This window comes from Stegodyphus dumicola, chromosome 1 (assembly GCF_044657685.1).
Source record: "Stegodyphus dumicola isolate Sdum_Otavi_A_Nest chromosome 1, ASM4465768v1".
Lineage (NCBI taxonomy): Eukaryota > Metazoa > Arthropoda > Arachnida > Araneae > Eresidae > Stegodyphus > Stegodyphus dumicola.
In genome coordinates this window covers 62,957,952-62,971,119 of record NC_140768.1, presented here as the reverse complement: position 1 = coordinate 62,971,119, position 13,168 = coordinate 62,957,952, and the positions used below count along the sequence as shown (strand labels likewise).

At 32.9% G+C, this 13,168-nt stretch overlaps 1 protein-coding gene across 2 annotated transcripts in view; it reads right to left on the bottom strand.

The window, feature by feature from the left end:
• Positions 1 to 13,168, bottom strand: part of LOC118204082 (SOSS complex subunit B1) — a 40,983-nt gene that overhangs the window by 11,660 nt on the left and 16,155 nt on the right. For both annotated transcript variants that reach the window (XM_085815562.1, XM_085815554.1), the window contains 2 exons: positions 8,830 to 8,899; positions 6,226 to 6,331 (listed from right to left, as the gene is read on the bottom strand). In XM_085815562.1, the coding sequence (XP_085671688.1) occupies positions 6,226 to 6,331; positions 8,830 to 8,899 (176 nt within the window). The remainder of the gene's footprint in view (positions 1 to 6,225; positions 6,332 to 8,829; positions 8,900 to 13,168) is intronic.

Below are 13,168 nucleotides of genomic sequence, written 5' to 3'. Positions count from 1 at the left end.
ATTTATGGCATCTTGTGAACTGGAGTGTTAAATTAAAACTTTTTAAAACCCAAAACTTTGTGTATTTTGTCAATGATAGGCATACTGGGTTATTGGTAATTGAATAAGCTTTATAAGAAACAAATTTTCCTATTCATGTTTGCATTTCAAAATAAGCATAACAATTTTTTTTTATATACAGAGGCTGTTCGCATAATTTTTAGACAATTTTGGTAAGCGATAATAAAAAATCGTTTGCTGCAAAAGAAGTAATTGCAATTGTACTATTTTTAAAAGTCAAAATTATCGTCTGTGGTTTGAAAGTTTTGTTTTTATTCAAAATGGCAAATTTAACAAAGCAGTGGTTCGAGGGCTACATTTAAGCTTTTTCCGAAGAGAAATATGCATACTCCGTTATCCAAAAACGATGTGAGAGTCATGGTTTTGTGATATCTAAAGCGTCGATAGGTAATATCATCAACAAGAAAAGAAAAAAACATCAAATTGGAACCTCAAGTGGGACAAAATTTCCAAACAAGTATCCAAGGAAAAAATGGACATCTTCGACTATTGCAAAGGTACGTTGTTTAATGTTAAATGAAAATCCCCCTAGTCAAAGGACAGTTGCAAAATCATTAAAATGCTCGGTGTCCACTGTAAAAAAATTATAAACATTGATTTAAATCTTAAGAAAGTGAAAAAACGCAATGTGCATCGTCTTCTTCCAAAGCATATTGCTCAACGCAGGACACGCTGCAAAATTCTATATGAGAAACACTTATCCACAGAAAAATGGAAAACAATTGTCACAATAGATGAAGCATGGGGGTATTTAAATGACTGTAACAAAAAAAGAGCCATTTATTATCATAAAAGGGGAGAAAAAAATTTAAGTACATGGTTCAAAGAATCGAAAGAAAGTTTTTCTAAGGGATTCATGATTGTTGCTGGTTTTTCTTATAATGGCAAGTTAAAAATAAAGAGAGTGAAAAAAAATTTCAAGATGAACTCCAAATACTATCAGGAACATATTTTATCGCCAATTTTTCTGAATGAAATACCATCGCTTTACCCAGTGCCATCAATCTGTGAGACTCCATCAGGACAAAGCTAGCAGTCACACATCAAAATCCACTGCAAATTTCCTATAAGAAATGGAACAAAAAACTGGTATCAAGGCCATACCCTTCACTGGCATCCCTACTAAATCTCCCGATGTGTCACCTATGGATTTTTGTGCTTTCGGATTTTTAAAAACTGCATTATCCAAACGTTGTCCCAAAACCCTAACAGGACTCTGGAAAGCTGTTCGGGAGGAATGGGATAGAATACCACTTCAAAAGGCATTATTATCCTGAAAATTGTGGTGTCGAAAGATAGTTCAGAATAGGCATGTCAAATACGAGGGCCATCCAGGAAGTAGATTACGTTTCCGTCTGTGTCCGCTAGGGGCGGGGCTAGCGCGGCCATCTTGGGGTCAGAGCGTTGCACAGCTCAGTCTGCATCTAGCCGTGCTAGTGAGAGGTTCGTGCTGTGCTCCGTTCAGATACTGTGACGGTTTGAAATGTCTGCGTTAATTGAAAATCCCGCGAGCTGCGCTCAGTAATAAGGTTTCTGACTGCAAAAAACTGTAAACCGATAGAAATCTATCGGCAGCTTCGTGAAGTGTATGGGGACAACATTATCACTGAAGGTGGAGTGCGTCAGTGGGTCATAAGATTTCAAAATGGCCGAACCAATGTTCACGACGAAGATCGAAGTGGGAGACCCAGCATAGTGACCGCCGAACTTCTCGAAAAAGTCGATGCTAAAGTCCGTGAAAATCGAAATTTCACAATAACGGAACTTTCTTTGAGTTTTCCACAAATTTCGCGAAGTTTGTTGCACGAAATCATCAGCGAAAAGCTTGGTTACCACAAGTTTTGTGCAAGATGGATTCCAAAAATCTTGACAGAGGACCACAAAAATCAGCGAATGGCTGCAGCGTTGAACTTTTTGGACGCTTACCATAAGGATGGTGACTCTTTACTCGATCGCATCATTACTGGTGACGAAACATGGGTGAAACATGTGAACTGTGAAACGAAATTGCAATCAATGCAGTGGGGGCACACAAGTTCTCCCCAAAAGCCCAAGAAATGCATGCAAACAATGTCGGCAAGGAAGATGATGGCGACTGTTTTTTGGGACAGAAAAGGTGTAATTTTGGTGGACTTCCTGGAAAGAGGCACTACAATAAACTCTCAAAGGTATTGCCAAACTCTCCAAAAACTCAGAAGAGCAATTCAAAACAAGCGCAGAGGAATGTTGAGCTCTAAGATCTTGTTGATTCACGACAACGCCCGGCCCCACACGGCAAATGTCACTCGTAAAGTTCTTGAATCTTTTAAGTGGGAGTTGTTTCCTCATCCGCCGTACAGTCCCGACCTGGCACCGAGCGACTTCCACCTATTCCCAGCAATGAAGAAGTGGCTGGCTATGCAGCGTTTTGATGACGACGCACAGCTGCAAGAAGAGGTAACGAAGTGGTTGAAGGCGCAGGCGGCCGAATTTTTCGACGAAGGAATTTCCAAGCTCGTACATCGCTACGATAAATGCCTTAATTTGTATGGTGACTATGTAGAAAAGTAGTATTTGAGTGTGGCTTTCATCTGTATATAATAAAATTTGTTTCCTATACTTTGTTTATTTTTTTATTCCAAAACGTAATCTACTTTCTGGATAGCCCTCGTAGAACATTTTAAACACAAGAATTTTATGTAATTTAGTTTTGTGAATGTGTGGATAACACCATAAAGGCATGATTATAAAAAGTAGGCAGAACTAAGCTCTTTGTTTCATTTTGTCACAGTTTTGAATTGTAGCAAATATAATACTATATGAACTTTTACATAAAATGTACTAAACTAGGAAATTGTTTAACCCTCTGAGCGCCAGGCTTTTCGCTAAGAAAGCACAAATTTCCCAAAACTACTATGAGAACAATTTTTTTAAAAAAAATTTTAATGGTATCCTGGTATTTCTGGTACCTATCTATTACCTATCCTGGTATTTCTGGTATTTCATACCTGGATTTGTTTTCTTTTGATATATTGCCTTAATTTCTTTGACATATTTTAATATGCACGTATATATACGTTCTTATACACATCACAAAAAATATTCTAAGCTGTATATATACGGCCTTGCCACTTTGAGGGTTAAGGAAAGAATATTATTATTTTTTTCATTAGCTATTTTATAGTAATTAATATTCTTTTTGAAAATAAAAATAACTGGATATTTATTATTCATTTTACAAATACTAATAGGTTTACACTGGATTGCCTTGAATATTTTTAAGCATAAAATTCATTATTAACCTTCCAGCATGCGCACTTTACACGAGCATGCACGCGTCGTATTTTTTTACGACATCTGTTATTTTATCATTTTTGGCACGAAAAATGACAGAAATTAGTGAATATTGATAACAAATTTGTTAAAACATCAACTATTAACCTTATTATTAAAAAATACAAATGATGTCACATTCAAATGACAGTAAATTATGTTTAAACACTTATATTAGTCAGGTGGAAAAGCAATGATGTATTTTATTATAGAAATTAAAAAAATTATTATTTAATAACTATATTTTAAAACCTAAGCTAGTTTTAATATTCATCTGTCTTGTTCTGTTGATTTATCATCGAATCGGAGACAACTTGTCAGAAATAAAAATCTCTTGTTATTTCAATTCCAGTGCTCCAATGCCATCACTTGAGAACAAGTCTTTTGCATTTACATGGTGTCCGTTTTTTAATTCCTCTCATATATAGCAATCCAAAGTAGGCCATCATTTCCCCTCGGGTAACAGTGCAGTCTCTATCTCTTGAGTATTTTGCCTTTTAGTAAACTTATATATTTATTTGTTCATTCCAAAATTTCATCAAGCATATTTATATTAACTATTTTCAAAAATGTTCCCATTTCATCCTTTATATCCTTGGCATGGTGTTTTACGCCAGGTAACGCTCACAATATTCATCTTATTCGTCTTTCAGCAGTTTTTATACTTCTGTTTTTGCCACTTAGAAGATATATCCTTATTAACAAAAAATATATCCTCATTCCTTTTTTCTATATCATTATTACTATCATCATCCAAAATTTATTGTTCAAATTCAATGCTGATATTATTTATCTCTATATTTTTCTCACTCGGATTGCTATTATTCTCACATCCAAAGGTTTCCTTGTCTTTTCTTCATCAGATAGTTCTTGAAGAATGCAAGCAAAATCAGCTGGTTGCACATAATCTTTTTCCGTGAAAATCAATATAAAAATTATAGAATCGAATTTATACAAATTAAAATAATATATCTCAATTAGTAACACAAAATTACAAAATATTCGTCAAAAAAATATCTTCCGAATTTTCACTAGCGACCACTCTCATGCCGTAACTTTTCCGATGGAGCTGTCACGTAGCGCAAAAGCCCAGGAAAAAACAAAAAAAGGTCATATGGGTTAATGTTGGCACATTCCATGATGTGGGGAAGAGTTGAAAGGATGAATAGAAATGACATTCAGACATCTCAGCTGTGATATGCGAAAAGTGTGCATTAAAAAATGAATTTGTCGTAAACCTTGTGCATAGCGCGAGTGCTGGAAGGTTAAAAGCTTTTAGCAAATGAAAAATTAAGACATTAAAATGAAGGCATACAAAATTTTATTTGAAGAGAGCAAAATAATTTTTCTTTGTTAAGGATAAAATATCCTCCTTTACCTCCTATTTTAAAGATTCTTTTGCTAGGTTTTAATATCTAAAAAACCAGATACTTCTTTCTTAAGGCAAATATTATACGTAAGCCTATGGTGGCATACGAAATTTTCCCATGCAGATTGAGCAATTCAGATTGCCAAGTTTGGTGACTAAGCATGGTGACTACTTTAACCAGGAAGCATAAAATATTCTAATAGAATTTAACACATTTAAAAAACATTAAAAAAAATAACATTATCATTATGTAAAGGTGTCTGAAATGGAACTATCACGCTACCAGATGAGAACCATCATTTACTTCCAGTTCTGCTGTAAAAAGTCAGCTATAGACTGTCACCAAATCATGTGTACAACACTTTAGGTACTAATGTTGTATCATATGACACTGTGAAGGTTTGGTACTGAAAGTTCAAAAACAATGACATTAAAGAAACAGAGTACTTTAGCCGGCATATTGATGTTGATGATGCCCGCCTGCGAGAACTTGTGGAAGAAGATCAGTTTGCAACCACTCAAGATCTCGCTAAGGAGTTAGATGTTAGTGCCCTGTCCATTAGTCGCGTTATGCATCACATAAACTTGACATACAAGTTCAATCGCTGGGTGCCACATGAGCTGACTCAAGCAGATAAGGACATATGTTGTTTGGGCCTGCATTAATCTGCTCGAATATCAATGCAATCAATGCAAGGACAAAATTCTGGAGCAGATAAAAAGTGAATTTATATAAATAAATAATAAAATAAAAGATAGGATAAAAAGTGAATTTATATCAACAACACAGGCTGAAAAGGAGGTTAGTCTGTACTGGTGAGCCCATCAACAGCGTCACAAAGCGCAATTTAACTTTAAAAAAAAAAAAAAAAAAAAAAAAACATACTTTGTGTGTGGATTGGCTACGATATTAATCATAAAAAGTATCTGGAAAAAGGAAAAAATTTGACAGTAAGGTGTACAGCGAGATGCTAGTCCTTGTTGACACTGCTAACAAAGAAAAATATCGAACTAATATTCGACACAAAAAGGTAATGTTCCATCAATATAATGTGATACCATATGTGTCTGCATTCACCAGCTGGACTCTGCATAGACTTGAATGGAATCTTTTGCCACACCCAGCATTGCTTCTTCGGACTTCTACTTTTTTTTCACACCTGCAGCTACATCTTGCTGGTGCTACCTTCTATTCTGCACAGAATGTCTGGTAAAAGGAGGTTGATAATTTTTTGGACTTGCAACCACCAAGTTTCCATGCCAAAGTCTTTGAAAAACTACCAAAATTTTGGCAGAAAATCATTGATTTGGGTAGTGATTACTAAATGTACTAAAGGTATTGCATTCATGTTTTTTTTTTTTTCCTTACTTTAGTACAAATGTTTATTAAAAATGCTCAGTTCAATTTCTCCCCCTACCCTAGACCCTTTGGTAATATAACTACTATATTAAAATACAAAAATATTCAAAACTATATAACTTGCCTGTAGATGCAGTTGTTGTAGTAGGTGGAGCTGCTGCACCTGGTGCTGGTACAAGAGGTAAGGGCTGTTGTAGAGTAGGAGAGCCTCTCTGTTCTGCAGTAGGCTGCTATAATAACATAAATGCAATGTGAAAAAAATTGTTTAGGCTGCTGCAATAACATACATGCAATTTGAGAACAATATTTTTCAAATAAATTTTTCCTTCCTCACACTGCTGAGAGGAAAGATCACACTGCTGAGAGATGTTTGGCATATGGCTGTAGTGCACAGTACTGCATCTACAGCAGAAATATGAGCTGTAGTTGACACCACAGTAACAAAACGAATTATTACAAATTGGTTACTTGAAGGACAACTCTGAGCTTATAAGTCACTCAGGGTTTTTCCTTACTAATTTTCAGCTGTAAAGAAAAGCTTTCATATATAAATGTATTCCTAAATAAAGAGTGCAAAAATTGATAACTTTTTTTTTTGGGGGGGGGGAGGACAAGCAGAGATAAAAGTTAATAAAATCTGAGTTTCCAAATTTTTCAATAACAAATTTTTGAATCCAATTTATATTACAATAGAAATTAGTGCATTATTAACTTTAGTTTTTAATGCTAATGAAAATAATGTAAACTCAAACTTCAAATAATTCAAATCTTGACATCTTTTAATGTTGCAACAAATTCATAACTGAAATATCTTCTACAGCTGCATGCCACCTGCAGGCTGCCAGTTTGAGACCATTGCCATATATGATGATACAAATTATCTCACAAAAAATGGATTACCTTGCAAAAACATGTAAAAATTGAACGATGAATAAATAAACAAACTGATTAACAAAGTCACATCTACCAAAAGAAATAAATAATAAATCTAATTTTAAAAATACTATTAAAATTATTATTATTTGCAGTTATTAAATTTCTTGTTTGTTCTTCTCCAGTCTCTCTAAAGTGTTGGGCAAATTCATTTGTCCATATATTGGTTGATAACAGCTTCTTTAAATAACCAACCATTGCACAAATGCTTCTTTAACATCTCTATAGTGCACCTTACTCAACTTTTTCATTATATTCAAATTTTTCCACTAGCAGAGATAACAGAATTTTGATATTTTCATATGGTACCAGCTGTAGATTTGTTATATTGTGCATCTGGTAAACATCGATTTAATTGCATTCATTTTGTATTTTTCAAATACGGTTCCCCTTACTTTAAATGAAGAAGCTTTACTTTTACAGCTTGCCATGAGGATGAATTTTTGACACAGAAACAGAGCACAAAAAGTTTGGTCAAAGAATATGTAAAAGTTTTATTCTTCAAGAAAATATAAAAAAGGGAACATAATATTACCACCAATGTGTTTTATCCAATTTTCATTGAGAACACAATCATTTTCCCCCCCAAGATATGTATGGCTGCAACATAAAGATTTAATATCCTTTATAAAAACTACCTTGCATGAGATCTTAAGAATACAAAATCCCTATTCCGGGGACAGAACTTAGACAGCAATAATACTAAAAAAAAAAAAAAATATATATATATATATATATATATATATAACAATTGTTTAGAACATAGTGAAAAGTGGAGGTAACATTAAAAGAAAAGTAATGTAATCGTGTTTTCCTTTATGGATAGAATGTCGATCCTAATACGCTAAATGTGAGGAATTTTAATGGTTAGTAATTTTTTCATTAAAACTTGTAAAAATGCAGGTAAAAATATGAAAAATTTAAAAAGGTTTCAATCGGTAAGATCCATACGGTTCTTCTTATCAGATTTTCGTATTTTTGGAGGCTCACTATAACATTAAGTATACAGGAAACTTGACAGGACCAACAGATTCTTTCATTACACCTGGGTGTTTATTACAAGCTAGTTTGTTAGCGCAGCATTCACCTGTATTAGCTCCCTATTAATGCATAGCTCCCACCCCTTAAAGAGGTGTTACAATAGGTAACTCATCTTACTTTTTTTTAAATACTTTTAATTATTATTTTCTCTAACACTACATTCCAGCCAATTGAAGAAAGATATAAAAGACTTTTACTATTTTATATTACTATATATGCATGTGCATTTCTCTCAGCAATGACATATATTTTCACTACACAACATCCAATACCACTTCACTATACGATAAAAAAAGACTTATTATTAAACTTTTTTAACTGAACTTATTTTACTGAACTTTTTTCCTGGAGGTCAAATATTTCAAAAAAGTTATCATAAATACTATTTAATCACATAATTAATAACATTTATAGCAAGCTGCAAGATACAATAAATAAAAACACCAACTGACATAGTTATTAATAACAACATACGAACATAGAGCAAAGCACATTCAAAATCAAATATTTTAAAAATTATTTATAACATTAGAACTGCAAGTAACAACATTTATTAAGATTAAGTAAAATTTTCATGTTATTATGTATTTTAGATATTAACATATTCAGGTATGTAGTTACAAATAAATGGCTAGCAGAACTGAAAAGATATGAATAGTATTTTTCAAACTTTTTTTACAACTTATTACTTTTAGTATTTGTATTCACATTAAATATTTTTATACATGTTTATTTTTAGATTGGAGAAACTTACAGTTTTCTGCTGATTCACTTGATCTGAACTTTCACTCATATTTGGTACTTCTGTAAATGTAAAACAAAATCTGAAAAAAGGAAGAAAATGTTTAACAAAGAATTTTTTTTTACAAAAGTTGCTCTACTACTTTTTATTTCTGGTATTTCCTGTGATGAACAGATATTACATGCATTTTCATTTTCTGTTTTACAATAAAACAGCAAAAAGTACAATGGAAGACCCGAAATTATAAGCTTAATGTATAAGTTCTAAAAATATTAAAAAAAAAGTTTGTACAGATTTTCTAGGCCCTTGTTAAAATATATTACAAATAGAACAGTTTCATAAAAAAAAAAAAAAAAAAAAAAAAAAATTATTTATAATTTTGAATGAATATTTAAATCACTTTTCTGGATAGCTACTTAAATAAGGTTGTGTACAAATGGTAAAAACTTGTAGTGTACATTTTGCACCTACATGAATAGAGCATTCAAATTTAGGAAAAACAAGCATAAAGTGACTAAGAATATGGTTAAGGAATATTAAAAAAAAAAATTTTTTTTTTCCAAATTTAAAAAGACATCTTTTTGAATACTTCACTCACAAGTGAGAAATATATTACAAATTTGAAATCGCATTTCAGAATAAAAATTTACCCCCCCCCAAAAAGGAGGGGGGACTATGACCTTGAGCAATAACAGTATCTATTTATATAATGAATAAATTTTTATCAGTAAAATTTACAGTATTAGTGTGAATGGTAAATTACAATTCACAACGCTAAGTGTTAAAAGAATCCCAAATTTCTAAAAGCATACACTAACGTGAAATTACATACATATAAATAAAGCAAATAGTGTATGCACACAAAGACAGTTTAAAATATATATATATATATATCAGCATCCGGTTTAATTTGTGCTAATAGTCCGAAAAAGTATTACTACGTTTTGACAACATTTAAAATAGTTACTACACAATTTACTATTTTACCGTTAATTTTTAATACACTTACTATAGCATGAAATACACATCAGGGAATATTAAATTCAGAAATTTATTTTAAAATACCATACAAGTACTTCCAACATAAGTATCATAAAAGATTTACAATGTTTAGATATTCTTAAATTATACATAATATCTTGTGAAAAATAAACCCAAATTAACGAAAATTCAAAAAGAAAGAAAGAAAAAATTATTTTTAGAAATTTACCTGCTCTTTATAAATCAAATTAGATGCAACAGATTTTTTTAAACATTTATTTTATTTAGAAATGTTTTCATAAAATCAGAAATTGATGCTTAACATATTTATTAAACAAGGCAAATCTGACATTAATACGTAGGTTGGGGCAAAAGTCATGGCAACTATTTTTTTCTTGAAGATACCATTACGGTTGGAAAATGTGACATATACAGACAATAGGACAAGGTCTTAACTATATGTGTGGACAATGAATAGCACTGAAATATTGTAACACTCAAATTTATTATGTTAGTATACATGGCAATATAGCCATTACCGTGCAAAAGAATGATAACACAATACACATAAAGTTGACATGACAAACCTAGGCTTAAAGACCTTCAATATAGTCTCCTGCTACTGTCACCACACACTGCCAACGATGTGGGAGGTGCTGAATACCATTAGCCTCAGCATTTGCCGCACCATGTGTGAATCAGGTCATCTGTTGCCACACAGCATTAGCAATTTCCACTCGTGTTGCAAACCGCCTACCACGTATTGGTACCTTAATCTTGGGAATGAGATCAAAGTCACAGGACGAAAGATCAGGAGAGTAGGTTCCAATTCTTCCCATCCCCAACGTCGGAGTAGCTGCCGCATACACTCTGCTTTATGTGGTCTTGCAGAATTATTGCACTGTCCATAAGATCCGGATATTTATCCCGAACGCCACGTCATATCTGTCGCACCAGGAAGTCCCTGTAGTACTGTGAGGTCACTGTTCTGCCATAAGGAACAAAGTGACAAACAATGACACCCCTGATGTCATACGCGACAATCACCATCAATTTGACTGGGGAAGGATTCTGACACTAGCTCATTATGCAATATCCTGTGAACGGTGCGTTTCTCGATGCCACTTGCCCTCTCTAACTTCAGTAATGTCCATCCTCTGTCTTCATCCATGAGGTGCTCGATGACGGCACGTGCCAAGTCGGTCCGCACACTCACCGGGCGTCCCGAACGTTGCTCATCACTGGTTGACACACGTCCTTGCTGAAACTTTCCTACCCACCGTGCTACTGTTCAATATGGTAGGGCATTATTCCCAAGGGCTTCTACTAATTCACTGTGACATTCCATCACATTTCTGCCTCGGAGAACGGCTATTTTGATGGAAGCGCGCTGCTCAACACGGGTTACTTGCATCTCGCATGGCACTCACCAACTGACTGATTTCAGAGCCCTCGCTACCACAGAGCTATCTGTTGTTCTGCATACACACTATGCCTGCAGAACTTCCACACGAAACATATAAGTTTTGTGATCCGTTCACATATCGACAAGAAAAAAATAGTTGCCATGACTTTTGCCCCAACCCACGTATGTGTTTAATGAAAGCATCAATATGAAACTAATCATACAGGTAAAAAATTAGACAGCTAATTCAATCTAAATATAAAGTGCACAATATTTTCCACTCTTCTTACATCAGGGTATCTTTTACATATTGCTGAAATATTTTATTGTTCTAAGTAACCAAATGCATACATACAATAGTCATGGCATCAGATAAGCTAATATTGTAATTCAAAATGTCTTTTTCTTTCTCCCTCTCTTTTTGGCAACAAAAAAGGGAAAATAATGTACTAGAAACTACTAAAAATGTTAAGAGAAAGTAGGAAATGAGCAGTTTTTACAAATATTTCACTCAGAAGAACAGAGAGAAATTATGTGTGCTGTAACATATTTGTTATTTCAATTACATAAAACTGGAAAATGCAATTACTTTTCTCCATAGTGTCTTTAAAACATTTATACTTTTAAAAACAAATGAACAAGTCTGTCTCTTAGGTTTCTCCAAACAGAAAACTTTCATATTTTAACGCACAAGATGGAAAAACATCCTATAGCATGCCACAAATCAGTCAAATAAATAAGAAACTAGCAAAAGTTGAGACATGCTTATCACTTCATACAAAATTAATTATGTAAAAAAAAAATTTTTTTTTGGACTTTTTGATTATCAGTTTCACATACATATATTCAATTCACACATTTCCAATACAAGAATTTTATTCATTCTTTAAAACATTAATTAACAACTTTGTTTTCAATAAAACAAGTTTTCAATAAAGCAATCTAACAACCTAGTTATGATCCAATCTTTAAGAATTCTTTATACCTTTAATAAAACACATTTTGTGAAAGGTTGCATACAAATATATTTAAATTACAGTACACTATTCATCAACAGTGCAGGCTTATTCTAAGAGCTAGAACCTTCAATGTATACCATTACAAAAGTGCAGATATGCATATCTATAATTCTATTAAGAGTCGCTTACTTTTTTTTTTCCAAAACTTCTAAAAATGCTACCATAGCACATTTTGTCTCAGCTCTAAACAAAAAAAAGTTTTTTATTGTCACAATCTGTAAATGTGCTCCTTAAAATCTGACAAAAGTATTGATAAAAGTTCCCACCCCCCCTCTCTCTCTCAACAATGTCTTCAATTTATGTTACAAAACTTTACATAAAATAAAATGAATTCTATGGTCTAGCACAATTTGCACGGCAATTATTCTTTTATAAAAATTCATAACATTTAAACGTAAGTAAACATCTGATTGAATTCAATTAGCTCTTTGCCTTCTTATAAATACAGTTATTATTTCAGTTCGATGCAAGATACATTTCAGTCTCAGTATATGACACTGATTTTATTTTTGGCTTCGTTACACACACAATACATTACGCCATATTAACTTTGTATGGAATCTTGACATATCTTCAAAGATCTGCTTTCTTTAAGGCATCATACAATTAGAACCTGATAGCAGTAAAAAAGCAAATATTTTTTTTAACAATATATGGTGTATAATTTTATAAATAATTCTACATGCTACATGAAAAGAACGCACCTTTTCCACATGAAAGGGACTTATGGTGGCACCAGGCACCTCCACTTTTTCATCCCTTTCAGGAATTCTCAGCTATGAGGGAAGAGAAAAATACAGATAAGCTCGTGTCAAAAGATATGACACTGCCTTAGACGCATCAGACTTCAAGCCATGTGCACAGTTCTGTTTATGTTTTAGTTTTGTAATGAATAGCAATCTTTTTCTTATACATTTTAAATGAACATCTTAATGAAACAAAGATA